Source organism: Daucus carota, chromosome 7 (genome assembly GCF_001625215.2).
Source record: "Daucus carota subsp. sativus chromosome 7, DH1 v3.0, whole genome shotgun sequence".
NCBI classification, from domain to species: domain Eukaryota; kingdom Viridiplantae; phylum Streptophyta; class Magnoliopsida; order Apiales; family Apiaceae; genus Daucus; species Daucus carota.
Genome location: NC_030387.2, coordinates 35,619,950 through 35,644,506, shown reverse-complemented (window position 1 = coordinate 35,644,506; position 24,557 = coordinate 35,619,950). Strand labels below are relative to the sequence as shown.

The window sequence follows — 24,557 nt, the reverse complement described above, 5'->3', positions numbered from 1 at the left end:
AGTGATATTTATACACGCGACCAGCTGTGTCTCTTGAAAGGGCGAAACAATCCTACTCCTGTGGAGTGGATTAAACCAATCTCCTAATTCTTCACCTCCAGCTTGATAGGTGCAAGAGGGGTCCTTAAATTTTTGTACTTAATTTTACATAATTACATAATGTCGTGCAACGGTAAAATATTACATAATCTGAATATTAATTTTTTGTTTTCTATGTTATCATTTTGGTATCCACCATTCTAATCAAAGTGGACATGATTTTGTGTAACGGTAAGAAATTATATAATATGAATATTATTTTTCTCCCCGTGTTTATTCCAATTAATCATTGTTACAAAATATTATATACGATCCTCTTTACTTTCGGAGCTAGATCCGTCACTGTCCATGCGATAACCAACAAATGGAAGCTGCTCCTATGTCGTAGTGTAATCCAATCATTGGATCACTGGGGATAGCAACCAGTTCATCATCCATGTCTCCCGGATTATGAAACTGTGGATAATACAATAGGACCCTGTTCAGCTGCTCTTGCGCGAAAAATACCGATATAGTAACACCCATGCAAGCATCCCGGGATACCATCTTCCACATGTCGGAGCATAACGATCGAGACAGAAATGGTATATGCACAAACAAGTGCCCAGCAACAAACTATAAAAAACACAAAAGATTAGGAAAAAAATGAAAATGAAATACATATATATATGTATATATATATATATGTATTATATATATATATATATGTATTATATATATATATATATGTATTATATATATATATATGTATTATATATATATATATATATATATATATATATATATATATATATATATATATATACACACACACATTAGTAATTTTCAATTACCACATTTCCTTTGATCTTGAATAGGGGCAACTCTTTCTACATAAAATCCATATTATCTGAAAAGTTAATCCTATGAATTATTAATCTCTAGATTGAGGGTTACAAATGAATTATTAGCATATCTAATAGTAGGCATTTAGGCGTATTGTGGTCCTGGTGGAACATGCGAATAAAATTCATCCGTTTCAGTTTTTACTTTAATTTTACATTGAACTCATCTTGCCCTTACAACTAATTATCAAGAGTACTACTGATGAATAGGTTATTTCAATCCTAATCTTGTATCTAAAGCCACGGTCATAGTTTTGTATTTATTTCTAATCACTGATCTACAAAACACCACAATGCGGTTTGATATTGAAACTTATTAGGTGGCATGATGGTATTGTTTGATCGCAAGATGCTCAGGAACTTTCGAAAAGATGGGCATAGCTGGAAGAAGAAAAAAGATGAAAAGACTGTTAAAGAAGCTCATGAACACTTAAAAGTGAGACAACCTTTTCACTACTTGATGTGTTATATTTAGTCCATAACTGACATTTCATGAGTAATGGTGGACGTCAGTTATATAAACAAATGACTGAATTTTGATAATGTACCTATTCATGTGAATCTTATTAAGAATATAGTGGCAAAAATTACCTATCCACCTCCTTTCTTGCACATCCAAGATTCAGATGACGCACATTATTATTGTCAATATTAAAAAAAAAATGTTTGGTGCACATAATTGTGTACAAAAACATGTACATAATGACATGAGGTGGGTTTTAATTGGAATAGGCCCTCTGCATTTACATCAACAACCCCAATTAAAATCGATCACATCACTTGGCACATCATTATATACAAAAATTATGTACACAATTATGTGCAACTAGCAATACTCGTATCAAAATATACACTCAGAGTACAGATTATGTATTTGAGTTCCTTCATATGTGGAAAGTGGAAACTCGTGAATTAATATTGGCGTTGAATTTTTTTTTCCGAACAGTAACTTTTCATGTACTGAAAATAAATTACGCCCTTTTTTCCCATTTATAAAAGCTCAAGCCACCATTTACATTGATGCTTATACATTCATTGCTTCAATTCCTATATATGCGCAGCAATTTATTTTTCATATTTTTTTTACCCTTGTTAGCTAAGGCCAAATATTTACAAGTTGTAATTCTTATGAAGAGCAATATCTCCTTCTCTTTTTGCTTCTAATTCACATACATTTGCTCTTGTTTCCTTCTTTTTTCGTCTGTGGAAGTTTCTCATTAATAATTTGTCCAACTTGATTTTATTTTTTCCATGTATAGGGAATTTGATAGAAAGTTTGGTACAACCTCGATTTTTTTTTTTACTGCAGAAAGGATTCATTAACAAATCAAGTTACTGACTGATTAAATAGAAAATAAAGTTGCTATAAATGCTAGCTTTTCTGTATGTAGGTCACTATTTCAAGTTATTTGCAGTCCTTTCATTAAAACCACAGTCATTTCTTATTAATTAAGCATATGTTTCTTTTTCTTGGACTTGTATCTGGATATATATTGCTTGCAAGTTGCATCACAAATAACTTCTATTTTTCTCTGTCCACGAAAAAATTCATGCATACTATGCACATGGAGAAGATAGCCCAGCCCAATTTTGTTCGCAGATGCTACTGGCTACTTGATAAGTATGTTCCAACTCCCAGTCAGTGCTGATATATTGGTTGATTACTATCCTTAACGGCTTAACTACTATATTAAACTATTTTCCTGTCATTAAAAAGATTATTCATATATTTAACAATTAAACACAAAGAGAAGATTATTCATCTAGTATTTTGAGAAACAATGGGCAGGGTGGTAATTAGCAGAGTTTTCTTAATTCTACACGGTTTCCTCTAATATCAGAGTGCGTAAATTCACAAACCATGCATTATAATAAACATTAGAAAACCTCAGTTGTTTTTAACTTTGCTGCTTTTAGATTGGAGTTTAATTCTTCTACTTTTTGTTCAGGAGATTGGAAAACATTCTATTTGTACACTATCGTGACAGGTGTGAGAGATCCACACTCCTTGAGGACATTAATCCAGGGTAACTTTCCGCTAATTCAGTTATCTGAAAGGGAAAAAATACATGAATCTGAATGATTTTATGATTTTATCTGTACTCATAAGAGAAAAGGGTTCATTAGCATAAACAACGAGGAGTTCGCGGTATATTTTTAGATGCTTTATTATTTAAATGAATTTTTTTTTTAACTCGATAGGCCAGCCGAGAGTTTGATACAGTAGAGTGACCAAATAGAGCATTAACCGCTAATTCTTATAGCAATTCCGTTAAAACTAACGTATCCGTTAAAGTCCAAGACATGTTTAACGGTGGTGAAATGTTTTTTAAGTTTAATCTTGTGATTGAAAGTTTTTAGATGCTATATTATTTAAATTAAAACTTTTTTGACTCGGTAGGCTAACTCAAAATTTTGATCCAGCAGAGTGATGAAATAGAACATTAACCCGTTGTATGTTTATGCATTATGATCTAAAGAACAGTAATTCTTGGGGTAACAGATTCAAGAGTAAAGGTGATTAGGTGATGAGTTATAAAAAATGAACTAGTGTTCGTTGATGAATATAAGACGATCGAATAACTTTTGTATGAAGCAGTAGTCTATTTTAATAATTTGGAACAATCGCTATCGTTACGAGGTCCATCAATCAACCTACTGGTCCTTGTTCACACAATCTTTTGACAACGACTGAATCATTTGGCTTCAACCAAAGCCTCAGCTCATAAAAATTTATGCAGAGTGACATCCAGTATTCCACATGTTTTTCTTATATCCGTCTATGCTGTAGCGTCAAGAATACTACTTTGCACAATTGCACTAATTTTACAAGCACGTAAATACATGCAAGGAATAGAAACAACTTCTTGATCGATTCTGAAATCAAGTAGTATTGAATATGAAAATGGTAGATCTATACGGGTTTACAGGACCGGCAACTAAAGAAGACCAACTAACCTCGGTAGCAAGTTTAAGAGCATTTCCAACCATATGAAACTCCTAGGTAAAAGTCACACATGCTATAAAATAAAGAATATATAGATTATGTAAAAAAAATCAAACTCCATTAGGACATCCCTTGCCTATAACCACAGCCAATCATTTGATGTTGACTATATTTGGCCAATCTCTACATACTTGTAGCAAGATTCCACATCATCTATCACCATATTGGAACAATATATTCTATTTATAACAACTTGAAATAATCATTATTTATCATTTTTAGAATATAGCCTGTAACATTGAAACACAACGTTTTGCAGGATCTTATATAACGTCTTATCCGAGATGCTCTAACAATTTTAATTTAAGCCCCAACACATGGTTCAAAGTAGAGGTTTAGGCGGCAATCTTTAATCTGTAACAGCTTCAAAACAGTTATTTGTTTCAGAAAAGATAAGTGGAATGACCGAAAGAAGAGATTTCAGGTGGCATGCATATATGATATAAACCCTTACTAGACTGCTCTAACAACAATCTATTAATTAAGTTGTATAGTGGCATAAAATACTCATCAGAATTTAGAAATAAGTTAAGCTCACCTTTCTGAAAATGAAAAAGTAATCAGCCGCCCCAATGTTTATGGCTCTTTCTGTGTCTTGCAACTCTATAAATACATGAGACTGCAAGAGATGAAAGAGCATCAATCAACAAACATCTCGCTTACCTCTATTGCTTCTTCATTTCCTCCCTCAGTGTTCTTTTCCATGGCTCAAACGCTGTTGATCATCGCCAGTCTTTTCCTCATATTGACTCTCTCAATTGAGATTCGGTCAGCAGAAGGTCGGCATTTGGGATCCAAAATGAAAGGTGATACCAAGAAACTTCAGTCTCACTTCAAAGTCCCTGAAAAGGACATCCAAAATGTCACAGGTAAGACTGTCTCGAAAACTGTATATGGTAATCAAGATACTGCATCAACAGTTACCGTTCAAACACCACCAAGTCCGTCTGTTGGCAGCACTCTTGCACCGCCACCACCAGATCACGCGACGACTGACTTCAGACCCACATCACCAGGTCACAGCCCTGGAGTCGGACATTCAATTCATACTTAGGGTTACGACATTCCTTTCGTCTTACATGTCTATATTATTCACTTGTGCATCGCATCATTGTGCTAAATTGTGGCTTGAACATTTGTACGTACTATTATTGTTTGTGTATCACCATCTAATAAACTTTTCAATATGTATATTTAGGGAAAAGAATCTTGTATAGGTTTCCTATCAAAAGATTCAATATTACAGATGTATCAGTATTGTTTAAACTTATTACTGATCTCCTTGCAGTCTCAAAAAGTTCAATACAAGAACTAAGCTCTACAGTGTGACAACATACAAATATAGATACGAAGAAGAATTTAACATCAGCCACTGATGGCCAACCGCCACAACTTATTCATATAACCAGCAAAACCTTCACATATAGATAAACATGCTAAATTCTAAAATTCTTTGATCATTCCATACATATAATTTACAAGCGCAAATGCGAGTGAAAATTTTTGAGTTGCAAGGTAAAGGAACTTCATAGGGTCTGTTACTACAGAAAAACTTTAAAATGCTAGTATTATAATATGATAATTTTTTCCATGCGCATATACAGGTTCGGAATGTGTAATGTGTGTGAGATGTGTACTGTCAGGTATATTGGTGTACAGAGTCTGCAGAAGCAATTTCATGCATACTACCTAGCCATACATTATTATTCATATGTAATCAAGGTAGCATAACTTCAATAATGTACAGCAGCTTTGCATTCGTCAAGATTAATCTCATTATCAGACTCAAGTTCTGACAAAATTTTTCAGACATATCTAAGCATTCATCATTTGTTTACGAGTGCATGCAAGAACTCAACAGATATTACATGTAACAATGTATTTAAGTACTTACCGAATAAAAAAACAATGTAGTTTAATATTTATTAATCAGATAATATGGTAAAACAAACGGATTTCCAAACTTCAGAAGTGTACATGGTGTGTAACGACTAACAAGTCTTACTGCACAAGACTTCAGAAATAAAAGGGCCGCGCCCAAAAATGGTTAAAGCATGGACCACTAGGCACTTCTTGCAAATATTCAGTCAATAAAACGACCCTTAAAGCATCTCCGATGGAAGGTCACTTTGTTCAGGTATACTTATGCAAAACTTATACCACTCCGGCAAATAAAAAAAGTGGGTCCTGACTGCTTCCTTATTCTCATTGAAATGCGGGGCTACCTTGGACTGTACCCCACTTATTGTAAAACATATATGATACAGGTAGATTAAGTAGTGGGAAATGGTCGGTGGCATCAGAGGAAGATGTCCATTTTTTTTATGTTGAAGATGCTCCCAGGTCTGTGATACACTGATACTGTATCGTGTACGTCAAAATTCAAATGTAAATGACAGTTAACATAGCACACCTTGTTCAGAGAAGTTATTCTTGCTGGATAGGGAAAGGAGATTATACTGAGGAAAAATATAGTCATAGCGCACCAACCATTTCAATGCCTAAAACTCAATTCAATTTGAATCACTGCAGTTTTTACTCAAGTCTCCACTGTCAAGCATAACGTGTTGCTACCTGCATTCCTTTTACAGGAAACCAAGAAATCTTTGCTTCATAATATCAGAAGGACCCCTTTGGGATTAGAATGTAGGTATGTAAATCTTGCATTTCTTTCAGAAAATCTAAGTATATGTTGATTGCAGGACTTTGGTTTTATATATGACTTATTCGTGTGGAAATGGGACTCCAAGCAATAGTTTAACCATTTAACATTTCTAGGTAAATCATGTTTTCATATCCAAAGAGACTTAAGTCATGTCATCCACAGGGTGGCTAGGAATTATCGAAAGAAAATTTGGTTGTGGAAATCTAAATGTTCGCAGTCATGCCTCTTGAACCCACAAATTTTTATTATTAGAAGTAAAGAAGCATCTGCTAGATTTGGCCACCAAAAAAAAGGAGGCATTGCCAGAAAAAGAAGAAAAATAAAAGAAAAATGATTGGTTGCGATGAATATTGACTCCACTTTTCCAGCTTTCCAGATTGAGAGTTAATGGCTGAATTGGTTTAAGCATCTATTGCTTCACCAGAAAACTATTATCTGCTAGTTTTCTGTTCATATTTTTCAGGTATCCATATTCTTAATTTAAATACACTGCAACAACAGGCGTGCGATCTTTTAAAGGCTCTCTACAATGTTATTCCATATAAAAATCAGAATGTATACAATAATCATTTGACAAAAAAGATTCTAGATTCTAAAGGCAAAGGGAATCTCACTGTTATCCTGCCAAAATCACTATCAAGCTGCTTTTCAGCAAGTTGTAAATAGTATAATTGGCATCTATACATTCGCCCGTGCACCACAGCCTAGCACAGCAAACGATAACATGCTCTGTAATATAGTATTAAACTTGACTATTTTTAACAACTCAGTGGAGAAAACTGTAGAGGTCTTCCAAAGGTTTTGGAGGCTACAATAAAGTCTGCCCTTTGGAAATATTATTAATTACATCACCAATGGAGTTGGAAAGACTAAAAAGAAAAAGGGGTAGGTACAGCATTTGGCAGCAGAAATGTTTTTCATTTGACTTCTTCGAAAATAACAATCATCAGCATATTTTAACACATTAAGGACGGCAGAATGCGCAGGTTGCTGTATTTGATAAATTCAGTCTAATCATTCTTTCTTATGAACGCGCAAAGATAATTATTGCAAATAGAAAGAACTCAGCACTACAAGTGATAGTGCTCAGACAAGTAGAACTAATATTAACCAATCCTAAGGTGAGGCAGAAATTTGCTGCAGGATTTAGTTCCAGCAGAATTACTGTAACCTGAGTATATTCCAGTTACCTTATTAGATGTTCTGCATGAAGTATCTACTCCTGTGTTCCAGGCCTAGAAGGATTCTCTGAGCAGGGTATCGAAAATCCATCGCTCTGCATGAGGTAAGTTGGTTCACGAAGATAATCCTGAAAAGACGATTCTAAGAGTCAAACCAATGGAATATATAAGTAAAAAGAAACCTGCAAAGAATATTTTGCATGACTTTAAAGATACTCACACATTCTCACTCATTGGTATTGTCCTTTAGTCAAATTGCGGCTATTATTAGCAAGATTTGCTTTTTCAACATCAGTGGTTTGTATTTCAAGTAATTGCACATCATTTCCTCCTACGAGCAGTAGGCATTTTATAAACTATATGTAAAGGTGATGCATGGGCCATTACAAAACTAAGAGCACTCAAAAATAGCTGTTATATTATTTTTTTCTTTCTTTACTAATAAAAAGTCTGCAAGGCTGTGTATAGTCTGTCCAATATATAAAGGTTTGCTCATCAACAAAATGCAGTATATGGTTTACAAAACTCCAGATGGTAGAGCCATATTAGAGAGTTATACTCTGTAAACATTAAGGAAAACAACAAAACAAGGGTCTATTCAAATTCTAAAGAATGTCTTATGAGGAACCTTTGATTTGTTAATCATATCAAATACTTGTAAAGCTTGCACACAGCATAAACTAAACAATTACAAACTACACGACAGATGTATATCACTTCAAGTTGTCGACCGCTACCGCTTAGAAATTGAAGCTTTGTGTATGAGCCAACAACATTTAATAGAATACATACCTAAGTGGGAAGTACAGGAGAATCTCAGACCTTTAGCTTAATTCTGCTGCTTGAGGTAGTGGTGCTAAGGCCAATCAAGTTCATCTTTGAAATTTTCTAAGCTAACAAATCTCTCTCTCAGATACAATTTGCTGAAAACAATTGCAATTGCAATTTGATAAATAAAGCATTGTTCAGCAGAATGAGAGGTGCTTATGCGGTCAAATTGAGCTACAGCCTAAAGGACATATTAGCTGAGTGGTTCTTGATATGTTGTTAAGCACGATACTTACTTTGACTCTCTCACTTGAATTTTTTAATCAATGTTTTTTTACAAGTCAAATTTTAACACTCTCTGATGAAATATATAAAGATAAAATAAACTTTACTAAAAGAATGACTCCATCTGTCCCAATGCAAGTGTCATTTCAAAAAACATCATGATTTTTGCGTAATTATGAGGCAGATCGACACAAAAAATAGTAAGAAATAATAAATGTTTCCAAACTAAATATATGGTAAATGCATCTAGGCAACAGAAACATATATGAAAATTATAGCCTGCAGGAGCTTAGCAAACTCTGATTAAGGATACTCACTGTTCATTTTTAACGTTATACACATTACAGCATCAGTATGTAATATGGACCATTATGCTCATTAAAGGGAATGAGTGTGGTAACAAATTTGATGTAATTAAAGTTCCTCCGTATGCATGGAGTATAAGTGCAGTGTCATATCTCGTGCAGAACTGCAGGGTGAATTGCCTGATGCTCTCCACTCAAATAAATTTTTTTCAGTACAGGTTAATCTTTAAAATCAAGCAAACACAATATGGACATTGTAAATTGAGGAAAACGGTGAAAGATAAAATAAAATTCATAAAACTGAATCAAGAAAAAGTTTGACAGAGAAATAGTAATAGCATGACATGCAGTAAATAACCATTTTTTTTTTTTGTTTAGTTTTAACTTTAAAATAGAATCACTTTCTAGACTCGTCAATCATCACGCATCACTCAAAGAGCCACAGAAGAATGTCATCCATCAAAATATCTATTAACAATATAACGCTAATAGTCTAATACCCTTAATCAGTTACTTGCACTGTATACTCTCAGTGACTATAAATATAAGATGGACCAGAAGATTTAAATCATTCCACTCTTCTGTTATTCAAATCTTCAGCATCTCACAATTCTTATACTGAACCTTCCAAAATAAACAAGCACAATCTATATTTGCCTTATTATGGCCCAAATGCAAGCCATTTACTCTTGGGCAATTCTTCTTGCAGTAATAACCTGCCATGGAATTCTATCAGGTGAAGGAAGGCAACTAAAACCTATGAAAAAAGAAGTGGGTGTTCAAACAGTTCCCATTACCAAAGATAATATCACACCAAGTACTAAAAGCATGGAATCATCCACAGTAGCAGAACCGATAGCTGATTTTCGACCAACAACACCAGGTAACAGTCCTGGTGTAGGCCACTCCTATACCGAACACAGTGTTGTTGTTCAACCAAATGAGGCCAGTAAAATTTCAAAGCTACTTAAGGAAAGTAAGCAAGAATCTACAACAAAACAAAAAGTTCCTACAGTTTCAAATTCTATAGATGGTTTTCGACCAACAGCACCAGGTAATAGCCCAGGCGTTGGGCACGCTTTTACTGGGAATGATGTTAAAGTTCAAACAAAGGGAGTAGGGATTGGTCCTGCCATCGGCCACTCTAATGCAGGAAGCACAGATGATTTTAAACCCACACAACCAGGTCACAGCCCTGGTGTTGGTCATTCTTTCAGAAACAAAAACACAGAGCCAAATGCTTAGATATGTATAGACCTACAGAGGAGCTTCACAGGTCGAATGTAATTATTTATTTACCAAGATTACATATTTGCAGTAAAAAAAATCTTGTAAATTTTTTCCAATTTTATTGTACCATATATAAATTTAAATTTATCAGCAGACATCTTCTTCTTTTTTGTCATCTGGTGAGATGCAAAATTAATATTCAGCAGCATAGATTGATATAAGATATGCACTGCATGATGAAGAAAAATAATAGCAAATGCCAATACATATCTTGGATATAAGTCACTGTTATCTGCCCACTTTTACCTGGAGTAAAACATATATAGCTGCAGACCTACAGACTACAATCTACTGACACAACAAGAAACGGGGCTTTACCGATTACAATATCGACCCTTTTATGGTCATAATTAAGACTTTTTACCGCCACTCCAACACGGTCATATTAAGTTGGCGGTCATAAAAAACTTGTCGCAATTTTGTTGACTAATGTTAGACCTTGTACATGTATAGACGCGATGTGTGAATTATGCTAACATGTCTTGACTCGCTTTTTATCTCGTGTCACAAGTCCCCAGCCCGTGTCACCACTCTGGACACGCCATCCACAAGTAATATTATATTAAGACCAAATTATCGACCGTACCGACTGTCGAGGTTGCTTAAATTTAAATGAGTTTGACTAACCACCAACTGCGCATTATGTTGGTATCGGGTGGCTTGCATATTTCAAAAATATGGTAGTTAAAATTTTAAAGTTGGAAAACGGCCAAAGATCAAGTCGTAGTTTCACAAATATCTTGACAAGTAGCAACAATGCCAAGCTCGAAAGCATCTAGCTTGACAAGTGAAAGGAAAGTGTTCGGGACCATGGAGAGCAGGGATGGATTAAGCGTGGGGCAGTTGGGGTACTTGCCCAACTATATAATGCATGTGGACAACAGTTATATATAATGGTCTTCTTCCGCCAAATTAAATGTGAAAGTGCTATTTTATTTGTTGATCTAAGAGCATCTCCAAACTGCAGCAACTTGTTAGCTAAGGCTGAGTTGGCAAGCATATTTAACTAACCATATAGCAAATCAAGCACTCCAAGGGTCTTCCCTATTAGCTATATACTTAGAAAACGGGAAAACCATCCTCTATATTTGCATATTGGAAAACGGTTATCTATAATTAAAATATAGATAAAGTACAGCCCCACATCATCTCCAGCCAAATTAAAATATTAAAACTATAATATACTAATAAGTTAAAGTACTAAATATAATAATAAAATATTATTTTTAAAATATAGCTAACTATTATAGCTAACAACGTTGATGTACAAAGGTTCAAAAAAATTTACATAACCATTACTTTATATTATTTTAGCTAACCGTTTTAGCCTTCCACACCGGAGATGCTCTAACTTACATATTTTTCCCGTTATAAATTTCATCCAATATACAAAAGTTAAGTAAAAGAAAACTTGCATTAAAGACAGTGCAGCGATCTAATGTATACATACTCTATTCCCAATTTCCCATAATGTCAAATGTAACTAAAATTTCTAGATCGCGACGTCTTTTATCTTGCACAAACATTTTAAAACCACTAGCGTGCTGCCAAGTGCCAATAACTCCTTATTTGAATAGCACCTATTCAGATTTTCCCTTGTCTTTGAATGAAATTAAATAACCTAATTAAGCTAATTAAACAATTAATCACAATCAATGAAATCAAAAGTTAATAGAAATCTAATTGAGCTAGTTGGAGACTTGAAGTATACTGCAAATAAGCAAAATGTTACTAAATGAGGGTAAAAACCTATAGCCCTTATAAAAAAAAAAATAACAGGCAACCTAGCTAGATACCTCAAAACATTTTGAATCACAGGATACTAAGCCTTTTTTTTTAAAATTAATGTCTCTTGAGCAAAGAGCACATGGAAGCCTTTAGCTTTAGTAATTTAAATCATACTTATAATAGATATATTAAACCTTTACAGTAATCCACAAAAGCAAAGGAGAAAAGGAATCAAAAGAGTTGAATAGAACTCGAGCCCTCGGTCCTGTAAAATATTATTATATAAAATACGTTGCCCAACACACAGTGAACCACATGAATAGTACGTCGCAGTGATATATATGAGTTAATCGGAATCGTCAAATATATAGCATACTTAAACAACAACAAAAAAGAATACGCACCGCACACGATGGGAATACTGAACAACCGCGTCATATTTCCTGCAAAATTGGCCGTCGTTCTAGGTCACCGATGATTAATTTGCTGCTTTCGCTCCGTTAGTATCAGCTTCTCGATTTTTCAATCAGTTGAGCTGATCTATACATGATTCGAAAGAAAGAACGACCCAGGCCGTTTGGGTGTGCATAAATCTGTCCCGCATCCAGGGCAAATCTATATTCATTTTCAAACGTATATTAAAATTTTAATATAATTTTCATGTGGATTTAATATAAATATAATAATAATAGTATTTAACTAATATATATATATATATATATAAAAAGATATTTTTTATAAGTTATTTTATAAGATATATATTAAATTTTCATATTTATATACAGTTGTGTGTTTGTGTATATATATTAAATGAACTTATACTTGTATATTTAAGATATATTTATATCATATACACTCGTTTATTAAATGAAAGTTTATATCCGACTAAATATATTTGTATTCATTCGTGTACAATTTTTTTTAATATTTTGGTATTAAACCAAACTAAACCGTACCAATCCGTTAAAAATCGGTTCGGTTTGGATTAACTTTTATAATATTCGATTTGGGTACGGTTTGTAAATTTTCAAAACCGAAAAATTCAGTTTGATTCGATTAATACCTCCAAAACCGTCCAAAGCGAATCGTGCTCACCCCCAGATATTATCCGTTATAAGAACTAATATATTAAAACATGTGTGATAAATATCACAATCTTGATCCTTTAGGGAAAATGAAATTATACAAAAAATAATCAAAAAATTATTGGTTGGACAAAATTAAAACAACATTTTACTAAATTATATATCAGACAATAACTTCCATCTCCATACAAGAACTGAGAACAAATATTATATCTCTATCTACTCTGGTTGAAGCATAAATATATATCCATCCATCTAATCTCCTTCCTCTAATCTCTTGTAAACATTAATACCTAATTTTACCCAACACACACCAAAACCTCAAAAATAGATGTAGAAGGAAAAAGCAATGTTAGAATTGATCAAATATCATAATCCGGTACAATTATACATAAATAAAAATATTTTTGTAAAAAAGGTGTAAACAAGAAAAATATTGGTCATATGACGCCTAGCTAGCACAAGCTGTTAAGAAAGGAGGAATAGTATTGTAGAGCATGCTACTGCTAGGAAAGGATGAATAGTACTACTGCTTTAAATAGTTACCACCTATAATTTTCTTTCTCACCTTATTTGCTGAACTTCAGCAAATAAAAATCCCACCTGATCATTATTTAAACAACATAAACTAAGTTTTGGTAATCCCTCTTGCAAAAAGTTCTTCTTCCAGTCCAGTTTGTCGATCAATAGTTCTTTTTGATTATTATTGTCTGCTTTCATTTTTATAACAGCACCAAACTTTTGGTCCACTGGACCACTGCAGTTTCAAACTGCCAGTTTGTAATCTGTTAATCGTTAATTATTTAATTGAGATTATAGAATTACCAAAACCATGCAACTTGTTCTACGCTTTTGCTCCTTAATCCATGGAGCCACCTTATTATTCTTAGCCATTAACTGCATGGACAGATCGATTCTTAATTCGATCTAATATACATATAGCACAACAAAAGGATCTTATACTCAAATATAAACATTAATTAGGTCTGTGTAAAGGTTGATCATGTAGACCTAAGTCTCCTCTGTAAAGTAAGGGCTGTCTAACCGCTGAGATTAAATAAACCGCAGACATTCTTGGACCGTCCAATATACAAGTACAGTACTAGTAGTGTTATGGTTAGTGGAAGGTTCATGATCGAATATTTAGAATAAAAAGGACGAAAGAACAATTGAATATGTTAATATCCTCCGTCTTTAGTAAATTATAATAATAAGCTATGTAGCAAAATTAATGCAGCAGCCCTTCAGTTCTTTAAGAGGTGATCAACCCTTTTGATCAGAATAATACTTGATCTGCAAAATTGATCCTAGTTATGAATATTGTGGAGTGGTCTAAGATAGCTTATTTTAAGTGTGCATGGCTTTTGTAGTATTGTACTGGTATTTATATAGAAGGACCATGGGTAGCTAGCTAGGTTGTTAGGTTTGTCAATCATAATCAATTAATCATTCAAAGTTGGTAAGATAATACAAGGTGGGAGGGACTAAAGAGTAGGATCTTAACATAGGCTTATTGGTCTTGTGTATTATATGATGCAGAAGTTTTTTGTTTTGCATGGTCAAGTTAAAGTTATATTTTAATTTTCGGCCATCATAATCTATTTTAATCACATATATCCCGGGTGGTGTAATTTCTGAAAATATTACTAATTAACCGGACTATAAAACCGACTATTTGCGACAGTCATGAACGTGCGTGTTGTTTGCAGTGAAAGATTTAATTGGTTGTGTGATTGAATGAGGGCCTCTTTGGTAAGACAGAGGCATATGATATGTTTCAGAATATTACATACCAATTGTCCAACAGGGCTTACCTAGCTACTGCAACTTACTCCATTTCTTTTTGGAGAGAACCTAGCAAATCTTTTGCCAAAATACTTGTAAATCGAGTGTGGTGTGAAACAATGGAAAGGTGGATCCTGAATAGGAGTACTATGATTTATGTCCAGTTCTTTCTGGGCCGACCTAGCTGCCTTGTTTTCTATAATATTGTGCATGTGCCGGGGCCGAGATTATGATTGGTCTCGTTAATAATATTCCCGCTCCGTCGGAGTACTTCTAAAATGAGTGAATCATTTTTTTGCACGAATTTTATTAAGCGGGGTAAAATAATTTTTTTTTAATTTTTTTTCTAGTATTAAAGACTTAAAGTACAGCCATTTACATTTTTATTCAAAACAAAAAAAAATATATTTATAGCTACTTCTACCGAATGTATCGAAATGCACAGAGTGGCTAGACGCTTGCTGGTCTGTTTATGTAATGTCGTCTGAGTGCTTTGATAAACAACTCGACAAGAAAACTGCTAAAGCCCTGCTCACTGCTATACATCGAACCTATCGATCGATAATTAAGAGTTAAAACTAGAAAAACTAAACGTTGCTTTTGATCGGTTTCATTTATGGCCGACTTTGCGCGCACAGTTGATTTCTTTGTCATGTCACGTACGTTGTTATGAGTTTGAACATGTTAATCCCCCTCCCTGTCAATGTTCCGCGTAAATATATACCAGTACTATGTTTTCAGATATTTAAAATATTTCATCCGTCTTCTTTAATTTTATATGTTCACTATTTGACATGCATTTTAAAAATATAGTTCTATATATCTTATTTTTCAGATTCTTTTCCTAAATAAAAATTTAATAGTTAAATTTTTATTTAAGAAAAAGGAATCTTAAAAATAAGTTGTGGAACTATACTGCCTCCTGAGGTATACAACAGACTTCTTAGTTCTTTTCGGTGATGAATAGATTACAGATCTAATAAACTCATGTTCAGCTAGACAAGAGAACAGACTGAGGACAATTAAAAGGACGGTGAGGGAGTCTTGAAACTCTGGAAATGTGTACAAAATGAATCTTCTAAATAAAACTGGGAAATTAGCAAGGCTAGAAGTTAGAAAGCAATAGCCTAAATCCAGCAAAGCGAACTTAGCGCAGCAAGTAGAAAGACAGGCTTTGCGAAACCAAACGAAAAGGGAAACCGAATGTCCGGTTGTGCAAGATGCATGGTTGCGTAGAGAAAAATAGTTGATGATATTGGAGTCCAGCAAAACAAATCAAACCAGGGAACAAACACTACATGATAGATGGGGAATCAACACAAGGGCCGTACAATAATCTGTCAAGAAGATGGCTGCGATAGGCATAAACGAAACGCATGGCAACCATTGGAATTACGAGCCCGAAAAAAAGGAAATGTGGATACTTGGGAGAAGCAGGCAGGACCATGAGGGAAGAGTGTGAGAATATTGACAAGGATATATAAAAGAGGATATAGATAGATGGTTCTTATAAATCATCTCAGCTTCCCCTCAAACTCTCAAGACAAACCATCCAATTCTACTTTCTTTCTTTTCTACTAATATCTCCTTGCATCTTCCATTTTTCTCCCATTTTTTTTTATGCACCACTCTTTCGAATTTTCGAATCTTTACTCCCACTAGTCTGGACGCTCACATGCTCCTTTTTACTATAAATACTACAGTTGCATCTTCTCTGATTATCAAACTTACCTTCACTTTCTTCCATCTAGACCTCATACTAAACCTCGTAATAAACCTCAGATAAAATCATTTTTACATATATGGGGTTTAAGATTAATCTGAGTGTGTTACTTTTGGTGCTGATAGTGAGCAATGAACTAATAATATGTGTCGAGGCTAGGGACTTGAAGGCGAAAGATTGCAGGAAATGCTCTAGGCATAATCGTCGTCACCACCATCATCACCGTGCTAAGAGCAGCTACACTGTCAACGAAGAGATTGACAGTAAGATGGATTTCGTGAACGATTTTCGTCCTACGAGCCCGGGACACTCTCCTGGCATAGGTCATTCTGTTCACAACTGATTTACTGATCTGATACATTTGAGTATTCTTAGTTCATCGGAATCTAGTACATCGAATTCAGCTTCTTCTATAATTAATTTGTTTGGGATTGTGACAGCCGTATCATAGACTGTATTTGTATGAAGGGTCCTGTTCCCTGACAACTGTGTGTCAGGGAACAGTTATCCAACACATCACTCCCCAGCCGTTGGATCGTTGATCCAACGGCTGGGGCAAAAGGAAAAATTTTTAGCGTTCCGCGCTTTTTTTCCGCGGAAGGGGTGTTTACAACAGGCGATCCGCGTATTTTTTCCGCGGAACGGAGGGAGTTTTTTATGCGTTCCGCGGTTAATATCCGCGGAACTTTCAGACGGGTTTTGTGTATGATCACTAACCTAAATGTGATCATCCAAGAGTTCAATCCCAAAAAATCCCCATTTCAGCATTTTCAGCAGCAGAGTTTCTTGATTTCTCTCTTCCAAGACCCATCCATCCCTTGGGTAAGCTCCATTTGTAGTTGGATCGTTGTTATTTTGTTGTGTTGTAATGGATAAGATGTTTGCAAGATTTGAAGGTAGAAAAAGTTTAAAAAAAAATGATTATGTTGATGTACATGATGATGATGGTAAATGTGGTAATGATAGAGATAATATTGATTATGTTAATGTTGATAGTGATGGTGAGGAGTTTTTTTGTAGTGAGCAATTAGATGAAGATGAAATTATGCATGAAAATAGAGGTAGTATGCATGAAAGTAGTGATAATTTGCATGATAGTAGTGATAATATTGTGGATGAAGATGAGCCTATTAGTATCCCTTGCTTGAATCAAAAATTTGCTAATTTACAAAGGGCGGAAAATTTATTTAGGGCGTATGCTTTAAACCATGGTTTTGCAATTAAGATACAAAACACGCAGAGGCGAGTGAAGGATAAATCCATATATGGTCGAATGTACGTCTGTAATTTAGCGGGGGAAAATCGCGGGAAAAACCCCGTTGAGGAAGAAGAAATATTGATTGGTAGTGTTGGAAGTGTTAAGGGCAAACGGCGTAGAGATGTGCTGCCTAGAAGTGGTTGCAAAGTTAGAATGTACGTGGTTAACAAGAAAAAATCAACTCATTGGGAGATAACCTCTTTGGAATTAGAACACAATCACGAAGTCGTTACTCCTTCCAAGATGAGTTTGATAAGACGGGAGAGACATGTGACCGCGGCTCAAAGAAATTTAATCAAGACCTTACATGCTTCGGGTGTCCCACCAAGACAACAAATGAATATTTTTGGTCAAATGCATGGGGGAGCGGAACAAGTTGGTTTTAATAGCCAACATTTAAGAAATGTCGTGCGCGATTTTAGAAAGGACAACATGGGAGTAAACGATGCTCAAGCCGGTTTGGATTTGTTGTATCGTTTGAAAGAAGAGAGTGGCGGTAAGTTTTTTATCAAGACTCTCCTTGATGAACAACAAAGATTGAAGTGTCTTGTATGGGTCGATCCCCGCTCTATGATGGCCTATCGAAATTTTGGTGATGTGGTTGCGTTTGACACAACATATCGAACTAATAGATATGCTATGCCGTTTGTGCCTTTCACCGGAGTCAATCATCACTATCAATCAATAGTTTTTGGTTTTGCACTCGTGCGGGATGAATTGAAGACAACTTTTGAGTGGGTTTTGAGTACTTGGCTAGAGGCGATGGAAGGCAAAGAACCCCTAGCTATCATAACCGATCAAGATCAAGCCATGGCCGCGGCTATTGAATCACAACTACCGAATACCTCACATTTGTTATGCTCATGGCACATTAGCAACAAATTCCCCGAGAAACTTGCAAATTATTACTCAAAGGAAGGGTTTAAATTTGATTTCAACAATTGCATCTATCACTCTTTGACTGAAGATGTGTTTGAGGATCGGTGGAAGGCTTTGATTTTGAAATACAATTTGGAAGGCAATACATGGCTTCAAGGGTTATATGCTTTGAAGCATAAGTGGGTGGAGTCTTACACAAGAAACACTTTTTCTGCGGGTCAGAAAACCACATCAAGAAGTGAAGGAATGAATGCCTATTTTGATGCCTATGTTGGTTCTTGCACCGGTTTGAAGGATTTTGTTGAGGGTGCACAAAAAGCTTTGGAGAGGCAATTTATGCGTGAGAAAGATGAGGATTACAATACGTATCATAGAAGTCGTTGCATGCAAATGAAAACCGCCTTGGAGCACCACGCGGCTTCCATTTATACCAAAGAAATGTTTCGAAGATTTCAAGAACAATTGGTTGAAGCAAATAAGTACTTCGTGGAGAAAGATAGAGATCGGTCTTTGGAAGATGTTGAAGACACATTCTACAAATGTTATAGACCGTTGACGGGTGCATCTCAGAGAACCATGTATCTTGTATCATTCAACAAGGTGTCATTACGGGGTTCATGCATTTGTAGAATGTATGACCATGTTGGCATGCCATGCCGTCACATTATTGCCGTGTTGACGAAGAGGTGTGTGGCGGAACTACCGGAACATTTTGTGAAACGGCGTTGGACAAAGGATGCCAATAGAGTTGATGGCGTGTTGCCATATCAAACATCCGAAGTTGAATCACCATCTCATGAGTTGACTCCCACGGAAAGATTTAACCACATGACCTTACTTACCATGGCTTTTAGTCATAGTTGCTCCGCGTCGAAAGAGCGGTATGAATATGCCGTTGGGGTTATTAATCGAGAGACGGAGATTATTGAGAAAATGCCCGTTGACGGGGTAGAACGTGAAGGAGGTGAATTCAATACACAAACAACACAAGGAAGCGGTGAAAAGTTGCATGAGAATATCCTTGACCCCTTGGTGTCGAAAACGAAGGGGCGGAAAAAAGAGCACCGTCATAAAAGTCCACTTGAGGAACTTACAAAAGCAAAAAGAAAATGCCGCTATTGCACAATGTTAGGACATGATGTTAGAACGTGTCCGAAAAAAAAACAAGATACTTTAACTAAAGCTTCAACTGCCCAATTGTAATTACAAATCCCTTATGTTTTATTTGTGCTTTATATGTTCTTCGTAGTAACTAACTTGTTCATTGTTGAATTTGTAGGTAAAATGACCGACGCTTCGGATAATGACTCAGTGTCACACGTAAGCAATTCATTCTCGGACTCGGATGAAATGGTAGATTCACCTACCTTTAGTGAGTTGGAGGAAGCATGGCGTCATCTTGACGAATTAGCAGAAATGTACGAACCACCTCCCCTAGTGGAAGAAGAAGACAATGCGTTGTACCCAGCTGACGAAGAGGCCTACCGGTCAAGATGTTGGACTGAAGCATGTCAGTGGTGTGCAAGCGATAACATGTTCGAAAGGGTGGCGTACAACTTGACCCCATATTTTCTCCCAATTTTGAACTTGGGTCAGGAGTACCCCGGTGGCCCAAACAAAGTCTCCCCGTGGGATGGTGGTTGGATTGTTGAGTGTGATAGGATAGCCGACATTCACAAATTGAGGCCTCGCGCGGGTTGCATGCGTGACCAAATGCGTATTGAATATGTGAAGGGTTGGGTGTCCCATCTAGATGGTGATGATACGGGGAAATGGATTACCGGCAAAGCACCATTTGCAACATTTCGTCTCTATGATGGGTCTAGTAGCATTCGTGTCACAATATGGAATGACCACAATACTCATGCCAATGTGACTGATGGTGTGCTCCGTGAAGGTTGTGTTGTCGTGCTGTATTGGGTGGCATGCTTCGTTAGAGCTGATGCACCGCCCGGAACTTCCACGCACCGATTATCGGGTGGCTTCTCCAACATTTTAGCGATTTTTAGTTAGTTAGCTTCCGACGTACCTGAATCATGTTGAATTTAGGTTTTATATGTATTTTGGTGTAAACGTACTTTACTACACACCATTCGATGTATTATTGACATTAAAATGACAATATTATGCACTAATTATTTTCTCATTGGTAGTTATGTTAAAATTACAGTGGGTGTTCGGACTACCTCAATTATGATGATTCTAGTCCACTCTAATTTTTTTAAAATAGTTGAATGTGGCTAGTAGCGGCAACTTTAATGCAAAGTTCGGAAAAATGGCGGTAATGGGCATTTTCAAATAAATTGGTTTTGAGTATCCAAATATACTTGTATCATACTTTATAAGTCATAACACACTTAAGGACCCCCATATGCTGTCTTAAAACAGTCTTGGCAGTTAAAAGGAAGCTACAAAAAAAAAATTTCTTTCTGGAAGTTCCGCGGAAAATAACCGCGGAACGTCTGGAAAAAAAACACACGTTCCGCGGTTATTTTCCGCGGAACTTCCAGAAAGAAATTTGGAAATATGCAGTCTGTTCCTGCACATTCCCACCTGTTTTGTTCAGCCTGTATAACAATCCCAACACTTTCAACAACATTGCAGTGTAAAAAATCCAAAAAATATATTTCACAAAATTTGAAAAAGGCCAAATATGTGACCCAAATCGCCAAAATTTTCAAAACTCCAAAAAATGAAGTATCTCCAAAAAATACCAAATTAAATCACAACATATATAATGAAATTCCAAATGCAACACAGTAAAAGGGGTGGGGAAAAGCACATAACAACCACAAATTCTAAAATAAATAAAAGGGAATCGGGGAAGTGACACGGTCGATGAACGACCGATATAAACGCAAACAAATGTTTCATTCATTAATATTAAACCAATGTTAACTACATGATATCATTGTTCAATTAATTCCCTACAAATCCTCGTAGAATAAGAAAATAAATAAAAGTCCTAAGCTAGCTGCGAGACCCTCTGGCTCATCCGGTGGTTTGGGATGGATCTTGCTTTCCCCTTCTGAAGCTCCTTGGCAATCCTGTAACGGAAGACCTCGAGGTCTGAAGCGTCCCACACCAAGGTAGAGAGGTCATATCCTTGCAAGAGATAATCCATATACTTGCAAATATAAACCCCGCAATCAGTGTAGTTATTCTGCTTCGGCATTGCATCCCAGACCTGGACTAGAGGGTCCTCCTTCGGCACAGTAAGTCGGGGGCCAAGATAACGAAGCATCCTCGCCAACAGTCCAACCTAAAAACACAATCAACAAAATATAGATGAAATGAACGAGACTTCAAATTGATATAAGAAAAAAGAAGGAACGGATCACATACCACGCATTGTTCTTCCTTCGCATGTTCAGCTTTGTTGGTCATAGGATCAAACACCATGACGCCCCATTCCTTCACAGACAGTACCATCAAAATCCAGTGATTCCCATTAACATTGGCCGGGACAAATATGTAGTCCACTTCGTTGATTGGTGGACCAATCCCACAACTACCCCACGTAACGAAGAAACGCTTAACCCGCTCCGTGAGAACCGTGTAATCCAGCTCCATAGCCAATGTAATGAAAAATGGATCCATGAAGTAGTAAATTGGCTTTCTCGGATACACTCCTGCAGCGGCAATAGCTTCTTCCCGCTCACGTAACAACCACTGCAAGGAATTAACATAGGTTATTTACAAAATAAATAAAGGCAACACAATTTAAATGTAGACCGGCACCACAAATGAAATAGTACCATGTATCCGTATATGATGCGGTCATCTATCCAAGCACCAACAACCACACACAACCTGATATCTTCTTGGCATCCTTCTGTGTGGCGTGATACAATCCCCTGTACAAGTAAGACAAAACTGCAGAACCCCAAGACCATGTAGGAATCTCCCTCAGTCTGCGAAGATGGCGGAGATACCGGGGATGCACCACATTCCTACTAGTAGTAGGAAAAAGAACAGCACCTACAACAACGAACAAATAGGCCTGCGTGTGGATGAGAATCCGCTCTGGATCAGGACCGGGATCAGCTCCGTACGTCTCAAACAACCATGTGTACCTCACCCCGCCCCTAGTATGAGCCGAATCCACGTCAGCTGTCGACAACTCCTCAAACCAGTTCCTCCGAAAGAAGTCCTTCTGGTTGTCAATAACATCCCCCACTAAAGGCCGACCATGAATGGGCAACCCCAATATGTAACCAACATCCTCCAAGGTCACAGTCATCTCCCCCTGTCTCATGAAGAATGTGTTGGTCTCCGGACGCCACCTCTCAACAAGAGCACTCACTAGCCTCGCGTCAGTCTGAAGTATAAGTCTGGGATTGGCAAACACGCCAAACCCTATAGCATGTAGAATTTCCTTCTGAGCATCAGAAAGAAACCAGCTCCTCATAGACCGGTTGCCACAGAAACACTCCAATGGACCCCGATCAACACCAGCCCAAACAGCAGCACTCACATGATACGAGTTGTCTAAGATAACTTCCTGACTAAGTGGCCCTGGTAGAATATCTTCCATCCTGAAAATTCAACATGAAATCAACATCAGACAATGTAAAACTAAAACTATCAAGTAAAGCATAAGAAGTTCACAATCAAAACGAACACCTCCTTTTCTTAGTCTATTCTACCAATATTCAAACTATGAAGTAAATTAGGGGCATAATCACAATCAACAAAAAAACTACAAAATAATCAAAATAAGTATTTGATTAATACATTGAAGTAGCAATACCATACAACATACTTGTATTCAAACATGTACTGTATATAATCAAACTAATCAAAATCAACAAAAAAACAAAGAATTCAAGGTACAGTGATCATATAAACGAACTACAATATATACAAAAAACGAATACAAAAAACAAGGTACGTACACCACCCATACATATATACAAAAAACGAATGAAAAAAATCAATTCCTTCATTCAGACATTTTGACAAACACCTTGTATTCATACACTTAAACGAACTACAATACATAATATACAGTACATGTTTGAAGCCCAAATCAAGCAAACAGCAATTACACGTGCAATTCGAATCCATATAAACTAAATGATCAAGCACCATATACAAACAAGAAGCACACAAAACATTCGAATCCATATAAACTTGTACGCACCTTATCAATGATGATGATGATAATCGCGGGTTGTGTACTTGAAGATCGCGGCTTCTGGTGTTTCAATTGAGTAGGGTTCGTGTTTGAGTTTCTTCTCCTTCAAAACATGTAACTGATAAGTGTGGGCGGTTTCTGCGTTTTAAAACCCGTCTGATAGTTCCGCGGTTATTTACCGCGGAACGCTTAAAAAACTTCCTCCGATCCGCGGAAAAAATGCGCGGAACGCATGTTCAAAACAGACCATCCGCGGAAAAAAAGCGCGGAACGTTAAAAATATTTCCTTTTACCCCAGCCGTTGGATCAACGATCCAACGGCTGGGAAGCCATGTGTTGGATAACTGTTCCCTGACACACAGTTGTCAGGGAACATGACCCTTGTATGAATACTTGCATGTAAATAGTCTGTGTTTTTCAGGAAGAGTGTTTAGTATTAACGAATTTGTACGAATGTTTAGTGTAGTATGCGACTTCCTGTGCTGTTCAATATGTGTTGGAAAAATATTCAATAGCTAGCCCTGAAATATTAATA

General features: G+C 36.2%; 2 protein-coding genes and 1 long non-coding RNA gene across 7 annotated transcripts; 1 reads left to right on the top strand and 2 right to left on the bottom strand.

Moving 5' to 3' along the window:
* Window positions 1-3,202: 3,202 nt before the first annotated feature.
* LOC108193709 (uncharacterized) lies at window positions 3,203-12,760 on the bottom strand. Of its 5 annotated transcripts, XR_001801244.2 has the most exons (4): window positions 12,557-12,760; window positions 7,786-7,904; window positions 4,855-4,955; window positions 4,390-4,772 (listed from the first exon to the last, which is right to left on the bottom strand). It is a non-coding gene; the product is annotated as an uncharacterized LOC108193709 (long non-coding RNA). The 5 variants fall into 5 exon arrangements; XR_010285331.1 differs by adding an exon at window positions 3,203-4,284 and having other exon boundaries at window positions 4,469-7,904; XR_010285330.1 differs by adding an exon at window positions 8,569-8,699 and having other exon boundaries at window positions 4,390-7,904.
* Window positions 12,761-17,613: 4,853 nt separating this feature from the next.
* On the top strand, window positions 17,614-20,895 carry LOC108194973 (protein FAR1-RELATED SEQUENCE 5-like). Its single transcript, XM_017361908.2, has 2 exons — window positions 17,614-19,846; window positions 20,162-20,895. Exons 1-2 carry the CDS (start codon window positions 17,614-17,616, stop codon window positions 20,893-20,895), a joined length of 2,967 nt encoding a protein of 988 aa, XP_017217397.2.
* Window positions 20,896-21,718: 823 nt separating this feature from the next.
* LOC108194972 (protein MAIN-LIKE 2-like) lies at window positions 21,719-24,157 on the bottom strand. Its single transcript, XM_064082105.1, has 4 exons — window positions 24,029-24,157; window positions 22,679-23,420; window positions 22,228-22,554; window positions 21,719-22,144 (listed from the first exon to the last, which is right to left on the bottom strand). Exons 2-4 carry the CDS (start codon window positions 23,417-23,419, stop codon window positions 21,848-21,850), a joined length of 1,365 nt encoding a protein of 454 aa, XP_063938175.1. The 5' UTR covers window position 23,420; window positions 24,029-24,157; the 3' UTR covers window positions 21,719-21,847.
* Window positions 24,158-24,557: the final 400 nt, after the last annotated feature.

Coding starts and splice junctions, on each gene's coding strand:
- LOC108194973 (XM_017361908.2), top strand. CDS start 17,614: ATGGATAAGATGTTTGCAAGATTTGAAGGTAGAAAAAGTTTAAAAAAA. Junction 19,847..20,161: donor CGGGGTAGAACGTGAAGGAG/GTGAATTCAATA, acceptor TTGAATTTGTAG/GTAAAATGACCGACGCTTCG.
- LOC108194972 (XM_064082105.1), bottom strand. CDS start 23,419: ATGGAAGATATTCTACCAGGGCCACTTAGTCAGGAAGTTATCTTAGAC. Junction 22,555..22,678: donor CAGGTTGTGTGTGGTTGTTG/GTGCTTGGATAG, acceptor AATTCCTTGCAG/TGGTTGTTACGTGAGCGGGA. Junction 22,145..22,227: donor CGAAGGAAGAACAATGCGTG/GTATGTGATCCG, acceptor TTGTGTTTTTAG/GTTGGACTGTTGGCGAGGAT.